Genomic DNA, 19,332 nt, shown 5'->3' with positions numbered 1-19,332 from the left:
ATTGCAAAAGTCCGTACGAATCGTCTCGATAGATTACTAACATGCTAGGTAATTTTAATTAAGTGGTGTTCTTTTTATGGTTGTCTGAGAGGGTTATTTCCTACTTCAGTATGTGAAGTGTAATGTGTTACGTTAGCTTTGTGTGTGGTTCAGGTGGTCTAACTTATCCTAGCATGAATGCCCCTGGTAGAGAGGGCTAGGGTTTCCTGTTCAACAATTGGTCACGTCCAGTTGTCAGACCCTTGTTGTTAGCTTTCTCAACAAACAGGTCACATCCTAGTTGAGAGCTACTAAGGTTTAGCAGGCTAAGAGGCAGGACCTACGAAGTCAGCTACCTTAGCAGGTAAGGAACTTAATAAATAATTTAAAAAATTAGTTAATTTTTGAATTATAACGATATTGCTGTCTGACCCACCTCCAAATGTGTCAATCAGCTATATATATACCTGCCAGGTAAGTGTCATGCATAAAAATGATATTGTTATGATACAATAAAGTTTTATGCATACTTACCTGGCAGGTATATATAATTAAATTCCCACCCTCCTCCCCTCAGGAGACAGGGTTCAGAGAAAATCTGAGGAAAACGGGAAATACTAGTTCCAAGTACCAACGCCACGGGAACGTGGGGGAGATCACCTGAACTACCAGTGGTCTAGCGGTTGCCGAGAGTTTTGAAAATTCTGCCAGTGCGAACAGACAACAGAGAATGTTGTTTGACAGATTTGCATCTGTCAAACAACAAAGACCTTCACGATCATTGAGGTCTGTGGAATCTCGATTCTAGCTCACCATCTACTTTTTGTCTCGCCTGTTTTCTCGGAGTCAGACACTCGTGCGAGATCAGGCGACATATAGTAGCCCTGAGTTTCTTATTGACGAAGTTGATTGCGGACGACGTTGGGTTGCGTTGATACACCCCCAAGGTTTGCTTAGATTGAATCGCCCAGGCAGTCCAGGACACTCATCCTTCAGCTAAGAATAGTGCCTTTTGGTCTTCAGGGTACAGCCTTGCTGTCCTTGATTCGTCTGGAACTGGTCAACTGGTCGTTCACCTGACTTAGTACAGACGTAGTCTGAAGTTCTGATGTCAAAGCATTCGAACCTCTCCTGCCTGTTAACTTCTTGTATGTGATCAGGAAGGCCTTCTTCTAACCACCCTAGATACGACAAAGAGGGTTAGTGAGATTTTAAGCCATCGTCACAAGTTTTGGCTTTAGAGAACACAAGGAGGTGTGCTCTCTAAGCCTTTCGTTATGGCCTAAGAATGGAAACCCTTTTTGTCCTTGGGCCAGGATCTTGGAAGCAAGGATGGCACAAGTTAGTGGGGAGGAGCCAGAGAGAGTCCTGTGCCCTGTCAGGTCTCTCAAGTTTTATCTACTTAAAATCAAGAAAGTCGAAGTCAGTCGAGCAATCTGCAGTGTTCCGAAAAAGGACCAGACTTGCCCATATCGAAGTACACCCCCTGGTTTTGGGTTTTAAGGTTTTAAGTTCTTTCAAAAAAAAAAGATTTGGAAATCTTTTTATCTGAATGCTCACGAGGTGAGGCGCGGCCTCGGAAGCATTTCAACAGAGCATGGCCACTCAGCAACATCCTGAGTACCATATTTTAGCGAAGCAACTCTGGTTCACTTCACACTCCCTGCGAGATGTGAGATGGCATATGAGATCTGCTGCTCGCTAGGCCATACGTGTCTGCAGGACACAATCTTGGGGCAAGAAGTACTACTCATCCTATCCTGTAGAAAATGGTTTAGGAAGAGCTCTTAATTTAGTTGTGGAGTCGCTGACAACGGCGACTTCTAACTCTGAAGCCTTAGTTAACACACATTAACTTTGGCTAGGTTGGTCAGGTGGTGATATATATATTAATTATATTAATATATTTATTTACTTGCTTAGCCCTCATGGTATGGGTCAATATGGTCTAGTCACATTGTGGTCCACACGCCCCTGTTGACAGATCATCTGGGAGCACCAGCTTTATAGGTCTCTACCTCGCTGGCAACTCTAGTAAAGCAGAAGCAGACTTGGGTGACAGTAATCACGAAGTCGGCTATGCTAACAGGTGGAACCAAGATGTAAATCATCTGCATGCATTTGTGTCCCAAAATCCTTCTATTCTGTCCCTTCCCACCTCCAACGGTGGGGTTCAACTATATATATATCTGACAGGTAAGTTCATGAGCAAAATGATATTGTTATGATACAATAAAGTTTGTTCATACTTAACTGGCAGATATATATATATTCAAGTACCCACCCACCTCCCCTCAGGGGACAGTGGAAATAAATATGATAGAAAATGAAAATGGGAATGGTTCCTGATACCCGCCTCCCAGCGGCGGGAATGGGTACTAACCACCTGGCCGACCACTGCGTGTGTCGGAAGTTTTTTAAATTCTGTCGGACTTCAGAAAATACAGCTATATATATACCTGCCAGGTAAGTATGCATAAAACTTTATTGTATCATAACAATATCATTTTTGCGCTATCATATATCGCATTATTTATATATGATAATGATAATTTTTATCATTTCTGATGGTTGCATACTAACCTTCAGGCAATGACAAAAAAAGGAGCCAAAAATGAACTCTTAATCTTCAAAACTAAGCGCGCTGTGATTTTTGAAAAAATTATTTTTTCTGCTTCCGCGCTCACTCCAAACCGGCCCCGGCATTCGGGAGAGGTTTTGATTTTTACCGCTTCGGCGTTTAAGGGTTAATATCTTTCAATATTATCAGTATTTCCAGGTAAGATTAGAGTTGTGTCATGAAAGTTGTCTACCCTTTTCTCTTTTATGTACTTGATACTGCACTTAAATTCTTCACATCACTTCCCCATTTATAAACACCTTTCATTTTATTATGGTAAAATTATTTTTGTACCCTAAGCTGTCATGGAAATGTGATAACTTGGATATAATACTTACTACGTATATGTATTTTTGTGTTGAGTATGACATTATAACACTTTGATTCATCTTTAATTGGTATTGATGTAGTAACAATTAAAAGTGAATCAAAGTATTATAATGTCATACTCAACACAAAAATTCATATAGTAAGCATTATTTCCAAGTTATCACATTTCCATGACAGCTTAGGTTACAAAAATAATTTTATCATAATAAAATGTAAGGTGTTTATAAATGGGGAAGTGATGTGAAGAATTTAAGTGCAGTATCAAGTACTACATAAATGAGAACATGGGAATCTTAATTTTTGACTGTTTGTATTTTGTGACTAATGCTGGTGAATATTTCTTCTCAGGGAGAGAGGGGTGAGGTGACAAAGTACATCACAAGGAATAAGGCCATCAAAAGGCTGCAGCTTTCTCTTCATGACTTCCGTCGTCTTTGTATTCTAAAGGGTATCTACCCACGTGAGCCCAAGCACAGAAAGAGAGTCCAGAAGGGTAACAGTGAATATAAAACCCAGTATTATTTGAAGGATATCCAGTTCTTAAGCCACGAGCCTCTCATTTCAAAGTTTCGAGCACAGAGGGTAAGTTTTGGGACATTTAATTATTTCGCTTACTCGTCATGATTGTATAACATGATACTTAGAATTTTGTAGGCATTTGTAAATTCAGGTCTTTTACACAAGGATTTCTCCAACCATGATTTAGTGATGATGTAGGTATAATGTTTAGTGAGCTATCTTTTTCAAGTCTGTAACTAATTAATCAAATCAGAGTATTCAGTAGTATTTGAAATATACTATTTTAATGATTTATATTTTCATACAAGTTTGATTTCAGGCCCATCTCAAAAAAATAAGAAGTGCTGTTGGAAAACGGGATAAGCATGAGTACAAAAAACTCAGAAAGTCTAAGCCAACTTATAAAATAGATCACTTGGTGCGAGAACGTTACCCAACTTTTGTTGATGCCCTACGGGACTTGGATGATCCATTGACTCTTTGTTTTCTGTTTGCAAGGTTGAATAAAAAAAGATTCTTAACAGAAGGTAAGGGGTTGGTTCTGTTATGTTAGCATTCATGCTAATTCCTTGATTATGTATTTTGTTACTTGCCCAGTATAACTTTATAGTTTGTCAGATAAGATGCCAAATTTTTTTAGTGTTCATATGACAGTAATGTAACTATTCAAGTGTCCAAGATGGATTAGAAAGTTGATTATACCAAATCACTTATATTTTCCGGGTGTTACTTATATATCCTCATAGCTTTGTTTTATTTCAGATATGCCAGGGTTTTGAAGAAAACTAATTTATAGTATAAGTAGTCCTAGTCCAATCTAGAATCACACTAGATTCAAGTTTGATTTAATGATAATTTGCCTTTTTTTCATAATTGAATACAAACCATTGCCTAACCAATACTCCTTTTTATTTCTTCAATTTATGATTAGATTAAGGCTCCAATACATTCTTGTTTGCTGTACTTTTAACATTTTGCCAGGTTACTCTAAAACAAAGCTCATAATTTTCTCTTGCTTGTTAAAAAAGTGAAGCATAGTACAGTGGACCCCCCCCCCCCCCCCCCACCCCCCCCCCCCCCCCCCCCCCACCCCGTGTTTGCGGTCTCACATATTTGCGGATTTCTCGATGGACCATATCTACCCATCATGCGTGGGAAATTTGCATATTCGCAGTATATTTCTATGAGAAATTCCACAGTGTATTTTCATGTATGACACTTACCTGGCAGGTATATATATAGCTATATTCTCTGTTCGCACTGGCAGAATTTTCAAAACAAAAATCGCGGCAACCGCTAGATCACTGGTAGTTCAGGTGATCGCCACCCCGCTCCCGTGGCGCTGGTGCTCGGAATCATTCCCATTTTCGTCAGATTTTTTTCTGCCACTGAACCGGCAACATCGTTGTTGGTTCCCTGCTAGAATTCGAAACTCGTTAGCTGACTTTCGCTGTACTTGGATGGTTTATTGGGTATCGTATTGGAAAGTTGGATTGGCAATCGCGATTGGAAGTTATTATAATGTCTGATTCTGGTATAGTATTTCGAGTGTGTATGAAAGAAGGGTGTAAGGTGAGACTACCGAAAGCTTCGGTAGACCCTCACACAGTATGTAAGAAGTGTAGAGAGGTTTTGTGTACTTGGGACAATAGATGTAATGAGTGTGAAAGTTTAAATGAGAAAGAATGGAAGACTTTCACCAAATATGTTGAGAGACTTGAAAAGGATAGAGTAAGAAGATCGGTGTCTCGGAGTGAGAGGTCAGGTTCTTCTAGTAAGGCCTTGAATAATTCTGTTATTTCTCCCCCTTCTTCCCAAGTAGAAGTTGTTAATCCTTCTTCCTCAGGTCTCTCCTGCGCCCGCTGCTGTTTCTGAGGATACTAATATTGTGAAAGTGTTGCCGCCCTTGCGTCAATGGGCGATCAGATTCAGCGTCTTACAGACAAAGGTGGGTTACGATTGAAAGTGTCAGTGTAGTGGAGGGGGCGGCCTGATCGTCTCACTCGTGCTCCTAGACCTAGACCTCTGCCAAGCTCCCAGACCCAAGGGAGAAGGGCATGTCGACAGTCGAAGGGAGGCGAGAGGGGTTCCCTTACGATCAGTCGTCCCTTCAGGCAGTCCTGTTGCGTCCCAGGCTGCAGCAGTGCGCCATAGAAAAGGCGACACTGGGAAGTGTCTTTCCTCGACAGATAGTGCTGCGTCAGGCAGGTATGGACGTTATGCGGAAGTTTCGCGTCCTCTGAAGAGGATGCATAGACCTACGTCTTCTCAAGATGAGCGTTACCCGCAAGAACGGTGGAGTAGTCCCGAGATTTTCTCTTCTAGTGATGAGGAAGAGGTGGTTCCGATTAAAAGGAGGAGATCCTTTAAGTCAAGACAAGACGCAAGACCTCATGTGTACGACGGTTCTCGGGATAGGAGCTCTCCTTCTGAATACGGAGCAGTCTCTCCGATATCTTCCCCTTATCGTAGAACTCAAGATCGAGTTTCTCGTGTTGATGATCCGTCTCGTCTTCGTCTCCGCTTGCTCAGACTTCACGCCAGGAAGCAGAGACTAGGAACTTCCTTGAAGAGATGCAAGGAAGGTTAGCCGATTTGGTTAAATCGTGGGGAACATCGGAACTTCCTCCTACAAGGCGTAAGGACGCATCTCTCCCAGTCAAGTCGTCTAAGAGGACGCATGATGGTTGGCCTCCTTCTCGTCAGGCTTCGGAGTCTCGGGTAGGACGCAAGTTACGGGAGCAGGGCGCAGGACGCAAGTTACGAGAACAGGAAGCAGGACGCAAGTTTTCGGAGCAGGACGGCAGGACGCAAGCTTCCGGAACAGGACGCAGGACGCAACCTCGGAGCTCAGAAGGACGCAGGACGCAGGCGGCAGGAGCAGGTTCTTCACGCGAGGTTGGAGAAGATTTTCTGCAGCAAGACCTGGGTTTACAGGATGTGTCTTCGGCAGAAGAGGAAATAGAAGACTTAGAATCTGAGGAAGAAAAAGAAGGTGAAGCACCTTCTTCAGATTATAAGAAATTGACGAATTGCCTTCTTTCACTTTTTGGAGGGGATTTTCAGCCTGCAGCTCCGACATCACCCCTTTCTCAATTCTCCAAGAATAAAACTCCGAAGAAGTCCTCGTTTTTGAAGATGAAGTTTTCGATTACGGCTAAGAAGGCTCTTCAAAGAATTGATACGTGGTTGAAGGAAAAGAGGGAAGCGGGCAAGACTGTGTTCTCTTTCCCTCCTGCCAAATTGGCATCGAAGTCCGGAATTTGGTATGCGACAGGGGAAATCTCGGCCTGGGAGTGCCTGCCTCCTCCAGGGGATTTTTCCAACATTGTGGGACAGTTTTTCCCGCAGACATGCCTTGAATTCGGCCAAAGTGTGGTGGTCTCCATCAGAATTAGATCATCTCTTGAAAGGGATTTTCCGGACCTTCGAGGTTTTTAATTTTCTGGATTGGTCCTTGGGAGCTCTGGGACGAACAGTGGAAGATAATGAAGCAACGGCTTCTCAACTCCCAAGCAGTATTATGTCCTGCATGGACAAAGCCTTAAGGGATGGAGCGAATGAATTGGCATCTCTTTTCACCGCAGGAGTTTTAAAGAAAAGGTCACTCCTATGCTCTTTTGCTGCTAAGGGCGTTCTAACGCCCAGAAATCCGAATTGCTTTTTTCCTTTTTCCCCACTTTCGGAGCAATTGTTTCCTGCGGATATATTATCAAGGATATTTCGCTTTCCCTAACTCAGAAGGCGACGCAGGATCTGTTAACTTCCTCGGTAAGGAAATTTTTACCCAACAAGGTAGTTAAGAAGACCCCTAAGGAATCAAGGCAAGCTAGTCAGCCCTTTCGAGGCAAGTCCTTTTCTCGTCCGGCCTTCAGAGCAAGAAGAGCTCCGTCCAAGAGGGGTTCGAAACCCAGTACTAAACAATGAACAGCAAGTCCTTCAGACATCAGTAGGTGCCAGACTCCAGAAGTTTTGGGAGATTTTGGCAAGAAAAGGGAGCAGATCCTTGGGTAGTCAAGGTGGCCAAAGAAGGTTACAAGATCCCTTTCTAAAGAGACCGCTCTTGCGACATCGCCAAGAGAGCTGGGAGCTCACTACAGCGATCCAGGGAAACAAGAAGCACTACAAGAACAAGTTCTTTCTATGCTCACCAAGAAAGGAGCAATAGAACCTGTTCTGGATCACTTATCTCCGGGATTTTACAACCGGCTGTTTTTAGTAGCAAAATCCTCGGGGGGATGGAGACCAGTACTGGACGTAAGTCAACTCAATTTATTTGTGGAGAAAACAAAATTTACGATGGAGACGACCGATTCAGTACTGGCAGCGGTACGTCCAGGGGACTGGATGGTCACCCTGGACCTCAAGACGCATATTTTCATATCCCAATTCATGCAAGATCCAGGAAGTACCTGAGATTTGTGATCCAGAACAGGGTTTTTCAGTTCAAAGCCCTCTGTTTTGGACTGTGCACAGCCCCACAAGTTTTTACAAGAGTGATGCGAGCGTGGCGAAGTGGGCCTACACATTCTAGGAATAAGAGTGTCTCTATACCTGGACGATTGGCTCATAAGAGCCCAATCAAGAAAGCAATGTCTGGAGGACTTAGAAATGACGTTAACATTAACGAAAGAGTTAGGGTTGATGGTGAACTTAGAAAAGTCGAATATGAACCCCAGTCAGGAGCTAGTTTATTTGGGGATTCTGATCTCCTCAGTGACTTTTCGGGCTTTTTCCGTCTCCCAACAGACAAGATCTGTGCATCCGGAAAGTGCAAGCCTTTCTAGAGAAAGAACAATGTTCAGCACGAGAGTGGATGAGCTTACTGGGGACACTCTCGTCCCTGGAACGGTTCGTTTCTCTAGGAAGGCTTCACATGAGACCCCTACAAATATTTTTGAACCAAGTCTGGCCAAGAAAATCGCAACCAGATTCCTTCCTGTTTCGAATTCCTCGCAAGATCAAAGAGGAGTTAAAGTGGTGGCTAACTCCGGGGAAGTTAGCAAAGGGAGCGTCTCTCCAGCAAAAAGAACCCAGACCATGTATTGTTCTCAGACGCCTCGGACGCAGGCTGGGGAGCGACTCTCGGACTTCAAGAAGTTTCAGGTCGTTGGAGCAAGGAGGAAACGGCTTGGCATATAAACAGGAAGGAACTGATGGCGATTTTCTTGGCCTTGAAGGAGTTCAACGCGGTGATTCGCAACAAGGTGGTAGCAAGTCAACGCGGACAATACCACAGCTCTGGCGTACATCCGCAAAACAAGGAGGGACACATTCAATCTCTCTTTGCAAGTTGGCGGAGGAGATCCTTCTTTGGGCAGAGAAGGAAAACGTAACCCTTCTCACCAGATTCATTCAAGGGAGAAGAATGTGAGAGCGGACCTGTTGAGCAGGGAAGGTCAACTTCTATCAACAGAATGGACGCTTCATTTAGAAGTATGCCAGAGTCTGTGGAAATTATGGGGTCGCCCAGTAGTAGACTTGTTTGCGACAGCAATGACGAAGAGATTGACGACGTATTGCTCTCCAGTCCCAGACCGTCAAGCAGTCGCAGTAGACGCTTTTCTTCTAGATTGGACGGGGCTAGACGTCTACGCCTTTCCCCCGTTCAAGATATTAGGGAAGGTTTTGAAGAAATTCAGGGAGAGTCAAGGGACAAGAATGACTCTCATAGCTCCATACTGGCCGGCCCGAGATTGGTTCACAGAGGTACTGGAATGGACAATAGATTTACCAAGGGGACACTTCCAGCAAGAGTAGATCTACTCAAACAGCCTCACTTCAACAGGTACCACAAGAACACCTCGCTCTGGGTCTGACTGCGTTCAGACTATCGAAAGACTTGTCAGAGCGAGGGGGTTTTCTAGAGAGGCGGCCAGAGCGGTGGCCGGGAGCTTAGAAGAGCCTCTACTATTAAGTTGTACCAGGCGAAGTGGGGAATCTTTCGCAAGTGGTGCAAGAGTCGGAAGATTTCTTCATCCAGTACCTCTGTGACCCAAATTGCCGACTTCCTTTTATACTTAAAGAAGGAAATAAAATTGTCAACTCAGACGATTAAAGGGTATCGGAGTATGTTGGCTTCTGTATTTAGACATAGAGGTCTAGATATTACAAATAATCTAGATCTGAGAGACCTCATAAGGTCCTTTGCAACAAGGAAGGAGCCCCAATACAGAGCTCCTTCCTGGAATCTCGATGTGGTCCTGAAATTTTTAGGAACTAGTAAGTTTGAACCGATGGATCAAGCTTCGTTGAGAGATATCACAAAAAAGACCATCTTTTTAGTGGCATTGGCCACAGCTAAAAGGGTGAGTGAGCTGCAAGCAATTAGCAAACATATTGGTTGGAAACATGACAAAGCGGTTTGCTCTTTTCAAGAGGGGTTCTTGGCCAAGAACGAGAATCCAGCTCATCCATGGCCAAGGTCGTTTGAAATGATGGGTCTTTCAGATCTAGTAGGACAGGAACAAGAGATAGTTCTTTGTCCAGTAAGGGCATTGCGCTATTATTTGGATAAAACCAGTAAGATTAGAGGAACTTCAGAATCACTGTGGTGCTCTGTGAAGGACCCTAGCAGAGCAATGACCAAAAATGCTATGGCCTTTTTCCTTAGGGAACTAATTAAAGAATCTCATATGTTATGCCAAGAAGGAAATTTCGGCATCCTTAAGGTTAAGGCACACGAAGTGAGAGCAGTAGCTACTTCGTTGGCTTTTAAAAAGAATATGGCCCTCAAAGATATCATTGAAACGACGTTTTGGAGGACTAATTCAGTGTTTGCAAGTCATTACCTTAGAAACGTCAAAACAACGTTTGACAATTGTCAAACGTTGGGTCCATATGTATCCTCAGGAGCAGTATTGGGCAAAGGATTTTCCACCCCATAACTTACTAACATGCTAGGTATTTTAATGAAGTGGTGTTGTTTTTACGGTTGTCTGAGAGGGTGATTTCCTCTTCAGTCTGTGAAGTGTAGTGTGTTAGGTTAGTGTTGTGTGTGGTTCAGGTGGTCTAACTTATCCTAGCATGAATGCCCGTGGTAAGAGAGGGCTAGGGTTTCCTGTCAACAAATTGGTCCCGTCCAGTTGTCAGACCCTTGTATTTAGCTTCATCAACTAATAGGTCACGTCCTAGTTGGAAGCTACTAAGGCTTAGCAGGCTAAGAGGCAGGAATGCTGAAGTCAGCTACCTTAGCAGGTAAGGAATCTAAGAGTATTTTAAATTTTTTTTAAAACTCTTACAATGTTGCTGTCTTTGACCCACCTCCAAATGTGTCAATCAGCTATATATATACCTGCCAGGTAAGTGTCATACATGAAAATGATGTTATTATGATATAACAAAGTTTCATGTATACTTACCTGGCAGGTATATATATAGCTATATTCTCTGTTCGCACTGGCAGAATTTTCAAAACTCGCGGCAACCGCTAGATCACTGGTAGTTCAGGTGATCGCCACCCCGCTCCCGTGGCGCTGGTGCTCGGAATCATTCCCATTTTCGTCAGATTTTTCTCTCTGAACCCTGTCTCCTGAGGGGAGGTGGGTGGGAATTTAATTATATATACCTGCCAGGTAAGTATACATGAAACTTTGTTATATCATAATAACATCATTTTCATATCAGTTTCATGATTAAATGTGCTTTTTGTGATAAAACTATTAAAAAACCAGATACTTACAGTAGTCCCCTGTTTTCGTGGGGGATGTGTACCAGACACACACACACACTCTCTCTCTCTCTCTCACCCCCCCCCCCCCCTCGGGGGAACCCCTATAAAAATACTGAAAACAACCTATTTTGTTAGTTAAAACTCAAGAAAACCCCACTAAATATTTTTATACTTGGTTTGTTTAATAGTTTTATCACAAAAAGTACATTTTTTGATGAAATATTTAAAAAAAAAAACAGGAATTTCTGGGTATTTCTCATAGAAAAATACTGTGAATAGGCAAATTTTCCAAGAATAATGGGGGGGAAATGTTCCTGGGAGAAATCTGCCAATGCGAGAGTCCTCGAATCTGGGTCCACTGTATAACCATTTTTAGTGGGTTTTTTTGAGCTTGAACTAACAAAATAGGCAGTTTTAAGTGTTTTTATAAGGGTATTCATGGATTCTAGCCATTTGCAGGGGGTTCTGGAATTCATCCCCTGCTAATACGGGGGTTCCAATGCATTCTCTTGAGAGTATGGTTGTAGACCTAGACTTAGGACTTAATTGGTCACTGCTATATCAAAAAATGAGTCTCTTCTTATAAAGGAAAGTTTTGTTAACATAATTGACAGGCTAATTGCTCCTTGGTTCTTAAAATGTCATTTTAAAGTCAAAGTTTGTTAAATGATAATTGTATGTGTACCTATCTGGGAACTAGGTGGCTTTTATCTGAAAATTAAGAAATATGCATAATGTAACATGGAATAGCTAAACCCAATGATTTTAAATATTTTCACATTTATGCTGAAAAGAAACCATGTTAATTAACTTCATCTTCAACATAAACCAATGGTTGACTACTCTCAAATCTGCATTTTTTGACGTAGACTTCACGGGCAAGCAAAGCATCCAGTTTGGGAAGGAGAGCACAAGTAACTACTCTCCAAGGAGGTCAAAGAAAGACTGATGTGTCATGGGGTTCTATGCCTGGTCGGTGACCAGCTTCCACCTCATATGTGTATGAGTTGCAGGATGCCACAGATCCCTTGTTTTACAATCTTTGTTTTTAACCGGTTTCCAGCTGGCGCAAGAAGATTATCCTATTGTCAAGACCAAAGGTTTGTTAGCTATAAAAAAATGCAAATTGATTAGAAAATTGGTCACATTGTGACTCCTTTGCTGACACCAGATGGCAGTGTCACTCACCGACTAAAAGTAGATATTAGTGGAAGTGTTTGACAATAAACAGAATACAGTAATACAAAAATAGACCTCGTTCCTGTTCATGTGATGTTATGCTGACTAGCCTAGCTTTCTGGTCTTTTGAAATACAAATTTTTTACAATGCATATAGAGGTGCAGACCCAAATGGTGACTGTACTCACAAGAATGCATACCTTTGGGACAGATTTAGTCAGTTTTGATGCTTGTTAAAGAGACTTTGCTATGTGGTAGTTAACTATTAGCAAGAGGATTGTCTTCTGTACAGTCACTTGTCTACCTTCTCTTGTCTTTGGCAATAATTGAGTAAACGTGTTTATTGCACATTTACTAGATATTTATAGAGTATGTCTATTGCTTCTTGTATTAGAGGTTAGGCATCCTCTGCAGAAGTACATGGCAGGGTGGTGATGGACCATCTTTGCTGTTTCTCCCTCTAGGCACAGTGTTAGGGGGTGTGGTAGGGGTTCATAACCTCATGTTCCTGTTTTCTTTAGTATGTCAGTCAAGTTCTGCGAGACATAACATCCTACTTAAGGAGTGAGTTTCCATGTAAAAGACTAGGCTTGTATCATCCTAAGAACAGATTGCAACTCTTCAAGATAAATTTCTTTTTTCATAGAAATATAAATGTGAGTTTTTATGATAACCTCTCCTCTAACCATCCACATTTGCCAAAGGGGAAATGAGTTTTCATAGGTGAAATAGCAATATTCCTAGTCTTTTTTGTGTTTTTAAAAATGCCCTCACTCTTGTAATCTGAGGATCATTTGTTATGTAATAATAAGCCTGTGTGAGGGTTAAATATTTTGGTGAGTCCCAAAGGGTGGTGTAATGTCAGTGTACCTCACATGGCACACTGTAGGAATTACTTAATGTTTTTTGCAGCATCCCTTCAGCCCATAGCTGCAACCTCATTCATTCCCTTAACTGTAAGCCCTGTTCATATTCCCTTTCTTCCATCTGACTTTCTACCCTCTTAATAATTGTTTCATACTGCACCTGTGAGTTTTTCCTCCTGTTTACAACTTTCAAACATTAATGCCAATTTACCTTTCAGTGCTGAATGAATGACCTCATAGGTCTCAGCACTTGGTCTTTGGTGTAAATTCTATATTCCAATTTTTATCAAATTTTTATGGCAGAATGGCAAGCTTGTGTAAGTATGGAGCTTCACACTTAAACTTTTTTAATATTCCCATTAGTTTATGTATAATCCAAATGATAATTGATTATGTTACAAAGAAGTTACAAGGAGTTACAAGGATCAGAATGTCTCAAAGACTTGTTCGTCCATCCGAGGAGACATCGTGTGCTCACTTATCTGTAGGAGCAGGTTTTACTGTGCATTTACAGTGTCCTAATGATTTTGTCTAGCTTTCTTTAAAATCTTTAACACTGTTGCTTTTTAAACTTGTGGTGGCAGTTTATTCCACGTGTCACATATCTTGTAGGTAAAGAAGTTCCCACAGTGGGATGTGTTGTATCTCTTCAGTTCTAGTTTCCATCCATTATTTCTTGTCTGGTTTCCATTTAATGTAAATAGGTTACTGTCTACTTTTGTTATGCCTTTCAGTATTTTAAATGTTTCTATTAGTTGTCTTCGCAATTGTCGTGTTTCTAAGCCGTACATGTTCAGACTCTAGTCGTCTTCGGTAACCTATTTGCCTGATGGATGGAATTGACTTTGTGGCTCTTGCTAGCACTCCTTCTAATCTATTTATGCTTGTACTCCTTTTAATCTATTTATGTCTTTTCTTAGTGTTGGTGACCAAAACTGTACTGCATATTCAAGATTGGATTTAACTGTTGATGTGTAGAGCTGCAGTACTGTTTCTTTGTTTCTGTATTTGAACTGCCTCTTTATGTACCTCACTAGTTTCTGTGCCTTCTTTTCTGTTTTTATGCACTGTTTTGTTGATTTTAAGTCCTTGGTAATAATGGCTCCAAGTCCCTCCTCTTGTTCTACACTATTTATGTCATTCCCAAGTAGTATGTAGCTGGCATTAGGGTTGTTTGTTCCTATTTGTAACACTTTACAATTTATCTACGTTAAAAGACATTTGCCATTTTTTTTTTTACCACTCCTATTTTCATTAGATCATTTCTTAAACTTTCCATTGCCTCTGGTTCTGCTGCATTTACACCTAGTTTGGTGTCATCTGCAAATTTGGTTATCCTGCTAGTTAAGCCTACATCAATGTCATTAATGTAAATCAGAAACAAGAGAGGGCCAAGGACAAAACCCTGGGGAACTCCGCTTGTTACATCTGCCCATTCTGATTCTTCACCATTTATTACAACTTTTCTGTAAGTTAGCCAGTCTTCGACCCAATCTGCTGTTTCTCCTACAATTCCTAGAGCTCTAACTTTTGTCATCAGTTTCTCGTGTGGGACTTTGTCAAAGGCCTTTTGGAAATCTAAGTAGAGTACAGTGGTACCTCAAGATACGAAAGGCTAAACTTACGAAAAACTCGAGATACGAAAGCTGACACGAAAAATTTTACTGCTCTACATACGAAAAGTTTTCAAGATACGAAAGGTTTCTGAAAGTCCGAGATTCGCCCGATAACAATTTTGAAACTCGCGCCGCCATCTTAGTTCTAGTAGACTCGCCACCATCCTCCTGCTCTCCCATTGGTTCCTGATGCTAGCCAAGCCATGAGATCCTTCTCTCCTATTGGACAGCATCCCTCCCATCATGCATCTTACGTGGTGGCGCGTGACCTGTTTTGCTCGGCCACTTCGCATCCGAAGCTTTATCGTACGCATGCGGCATTCGTTCGGTCCAACGATTTCGTTTAGTATCGTAAATTCGTTAGTGATTTCGTTGTGCTACTTTATTGTGTTGTGAGAGCCTAATTAGTATACGTACTACATACGTAACTTAATTACGTACAGTACATATTGTCATGGGTCCCAAGAAAGTTGCTGAAGTTCACAGAAAGAAGAGAATGCTTTCTATGGAGACAAAGATGGAGATAATAAAAAAGTATGAAGCTGGCTTGCGGTGCGGTTGAGTGTGATCGCTAAGGAATACGGCCGAAATCCGTCAACGATAGGCACCATCCTTAAGCAGAAGGAAGCCATCAAAGCAGCTACACCTTCCAAGGGCGTCACTATTTTGTCCAACAAGAGGAGCCATGTGCATAATGAAATGGAAAGGCTGCTTCTTTGTATGGATCGAGGAAAAAGAAATCGATGGTGATACAATAACCGAGACCGCAATCTGCCAGGAGGCCAGCGCTATTTTCAGCGATTTGATTGCCCAAGCCGAAGACGACGGCGGAGAGGGGACATCAACGGCAACCCCAGAGTTCAAGGCTTCTCATGGGTGGTTCGAAAAATTCCGTAAACGGGCTAGCATCCATTCGATGGTGAAGAAATTGAAATTACATAAAGTATAAAAAAGTAAAAAGAAATGTAACAATCAAAAAAAGACAAAATAAATTTTATTTTAAGTTTTTTGTAAAGTTAAGTGTTACAGTTTTGTTAATGTGTTTTGTAAAGTTCAGTTTGTTTTTCTGACAGTTTTTTGTGTGTTTCGTAAAGTTAAGTGTACATATCTGCTGTTTGTCCTCCTCCTATACCGCCACTTCGGAGATAGCCTGACTCGAAAGGTAAGCTTCCACATTTTACGTTACAGTAATAATATTTCTTGTACACTAATATACACTTTATTTACAGGTTTTGCATTTTTATTATTAAGTTACGTATTGAATGGTCCAAATTGTTGTAGTATTTCATTGTTTATAGGTCAATTTACCTTTATTATGAAATTTACTGGGGTGTTTTTGGAGGGCTTGGAACAGATTAGCCATTTTACATGTAAAATGTGGTCCAAGATACGAAAACCTCATGATACGAAAGGCACCTCAGAACGGATTAATTTCATATCTCGAGGTACTACTGTATATCTATTGCTCTACTACTGTCGTAAATACCAGCATATTATGAAAAAACTCGGAGAGGTTTGATAGGCAAATCTGTTTTGTCTGAAACTGTTGGCTATTTAGCAACATGTTGTTTCTATCTATGTGGTCCACAATTCAATCTGCAATTATGGACTCAAAAATCTTGCAAACGACTGTTTTAGGCAGATTGGTCTATAATTTCTCAGCTCCTCTCTTGGAACTTTTTTGTAAACTTGGGGAACGTTTCATAGTTTCTGTCCTTTTGGTGCCTCTCTTTGTTCAGCACTTTTCCTGTAGAGTTTATATAGATGAGGAACTATTTCCTCTTTTAGCTCTTTAATTTCTCTTAGATGAATCCCATCCGGGCCAGGAGATTTGAACTTGTTGAGTTTGTCTATTTTGTTTTTAATGTCCTCTTCTGTAATTATTATTTTGTCCAATGGTTCTGCCCCTTCATATTTAATAGCACGTTCCGGTATTGAGGTAGTGTCTTCAGTTGTGAATACTCTAGGAAAAAACTTATTCAATAACTGCTATTTCCAAGTCTGAGTTCACCAGGTTACTTCTATTGTCCCTTAAGGGACCTATGCTATTTTTTATTGGTTTCCTACTATTAACATGCGTAAAGAAAAAGGAGGCTCTTATGAGCTGCATCCCATAGGGGGGATAGTCCCTTCAGCCCCTAGCTGCAACCCCTTTCATTTGTTTTGCTGTCCTGTTCCTCCTTTCATATTCTCTTTCTTCCATCTTGCTTTCCACCCTTTTTTAACAATTGATTCATGTTGTGACTTGAGAGGTTGTCCTCCTGTTACACCTTTCAGCTGTTTTTACCTTTAATTTCCATTTCAGTGCTGAATGATGTCACAGGCCCTAGTGCTTGGCTTTGGCCCAAATCGTATATTCTATTGTATCCTATATGAGCTGCTACTGTATAGAGATGACATAATGTTAACAGCTGAATCTGAGAAAGGTAGTGGCAATGTTTTAAGAGGTGGAAGAGTTGAATGGTGAGGTGATGAAAAAGTAGAAAATTTGGAAACTTAAGTAAAGCAAAGCCTATTATGACTGAAAATGAAGCAAAAGAAAAACACAAACAGAAATGCTGCCTTGTAGCTGCTGTGAGAAGAGTGTCAGGGAAAATTTGGTACTTTGCATCAGATGGAATAGATAGTGCCACAAAATATGCCTAGGAATGCAAAATGTATAAATTATGAACTAGAGGACCATGTTGGGAAAGAATGAAAATTCTTAGCGGTAGAACCTTTCTTAACCCTTAATGGATGGAGATGCTCACATGCGTAGCAATAACAGGTTTTGGGTGTTGGACAGAGTGACTCATGGTGAGTAGCAATATTATGCACCATTGATTTTGAGGAATCAGGCCGGAAAGAGGTGCCACTACTTCTGTAGCCAATAAATTCACTAATGGCAAAATTTAGACCGGCTAAAATCCACTGGGCAGCCCATGAGAGAGTTAGTTGGGATCTTGACATCAAGGGAGGATGTAGTGCCTGTCTGTCTCACAAGACGTCTTTTTGTAAATTTGGCCATAAATATACCAGGGGGTTGCTGTGGGTTTTCGTTTCTATCTTTTATGATAGTATGGCAGTTATAAATGTAATTTTTATACATTCAACTTCCCTGCCAGATATATACTTAGCTATAGACTCCGTCGTCCCCGACAGAAATTCAAATTTCGCGGCACACGCTACCGGTAGGTCAGGTGATCTACCGCCCTGCCCTGGGTGGCAGGACTAGGAACCATTCCCGTTTTCTAATCTGAATTCTTCTGTCGCCCGGACCGTCAACATTGTTGTTGGTTCCTCTCGATTGGATTTTCTTTTTTCACCGGCAATTGATCTTCAGAAGAACGAAGGCGTGTCACTTGCCCTGCAGAACCCAAGCCAAGTGTTATTTTCCGACGCTTCGGAGTCGGGATGGGGAGCGACGCTAGGAGCAAGGGAGGTGTCAGGCACCTGGACAAAGGAACAGGTGTCCTGGCACATCAATTGCAAAGAACTAGTGGCCATACACCTAGCCTTAAGATTCTTCGAGGAGATAGTCAGAGGCGAGGTGATTCAGATAAACTCGGACAACACCACGGCTCTGGCTTACGTACGCAAGCAAGGAGGGACGCATTCATTCTCCCTCTATCAGTTAACAAAAGACCTGTTAACCTGGACAGAGGAAAGAGGCATAACTCTCCTCACAAGATTTGTGCAAGGGATAAAAAATGTGAGAGCGGACAGACTAAGCAGGAGGAATCAGGTCCTTCCCACAGAGTGGACTCTACACGCAGAAGTGTGCCGAAGTCTTTGGTCCCTGTGGGGGAGGCCTCACATAGACCTGTTTGCCACGTTCCTCTCCAAAAGAGTAGAGATCTTTTGCTCTCTAGTGGAAGATCCAAGAGCCTTTGCAATAGACACGTTTCTCCTGGATTGGTCGGGCCTAGACGCCTACGCCTTTCCCCCGTTCAAGATCCTGGGGGAAGTACTCAGGAAATTCGTAGCTTCAAAGGGCATGAAGTTGACCCTAATAGCCCCATTTTGGCCAGCCCAAGAATGGTTCACGGAGGTACTGGAGTGGACTTCCCCAGATCTCTTCCAAGCAGAGCAGATCTACTCAGACAACCCCACTTCGAGAGGTTTCATCACAACCTCCCCGGTCTCGCTCTGACTGCCTTTCGACTATCGAAAGACTTGTCAGAGCGAGGGGTTTTTCTCGCAAGGCTGCAGGCGCTATCGCTCGAGCTTGCAGATCTTCAACGAGAAGAGTATACCAATCGAAGTGGGAAGTCTTTAGGAGGTGGTGTAAGAGTAAGAAGCTGTCCTCCTCCAGTACCTCTATAGTTAACATTGCCGATTTCCTCCTTTTTCTGAGAGAGGAATCACACCTTTCCGTGTCAACAATCAAAGGATACAGAAGCATGCTGTCTTCAGTATTCAGGAATCGAGGGCTAGAGATTGCAGAGAACAAGGATCTACATGATTTGATTCGGTCCTTTGAAACTTCAAAATCAGCATCTCCTAGAACACCTAGTTGGAATCTGGACGTGGTCCTGAAATTCCTTACCTCAGATAAATTCGAGCCTCTAC

The 19,332-nt window shown here is 41.9% G+C and overlaps 1 protein-coding gene across 1 annotated transcript in view; it reads left to right on the top strand.

Moving 5' to 3' along the window:
• The window catches only part of LOC135200301 (pescadillo-like), a 151,671-nt gene that overhangs the window by 51,713 nt on the left and 80,626 nt on the right, over positions 1 to 19,332 (top strand). Inside the window, exons 2-3 of the mRNA XM_064228838.1 lie at positions 3,278 to 3,511; positions 3,768 to 3,975. Coding sequence (XP_064084908.1) covers positions 3,278 to 3,511; positions 3,768 to 3,975 — 442 coding nt within the window. The remainder of the gene's footprint in view (positions 1 to 3,277; positions 3,512 to 3,767; positions 3,976 to 19,332) is intronic.

The sequence above is a fragment of the Macrobrachium nipponense genome, chromosome 26 (assembly GCF_015104395.2).
Source record: "Macrobrachium nipponense isolate FS-2020 chromosome 26, ASM1510439v2, whole genome shotgun sequence".
NCBI lineage: Eukaryota > Metazoa > Arthropoda > Malacostraca > Decapoda > Palaemonidae > Macrobrachium > Macrobrachium nipponense.
The sequence above is the reverse complement of the archived record's forward strand: the minus strand, read 5'-3'. Positions and strand labels throughout refer to the sequence as shown.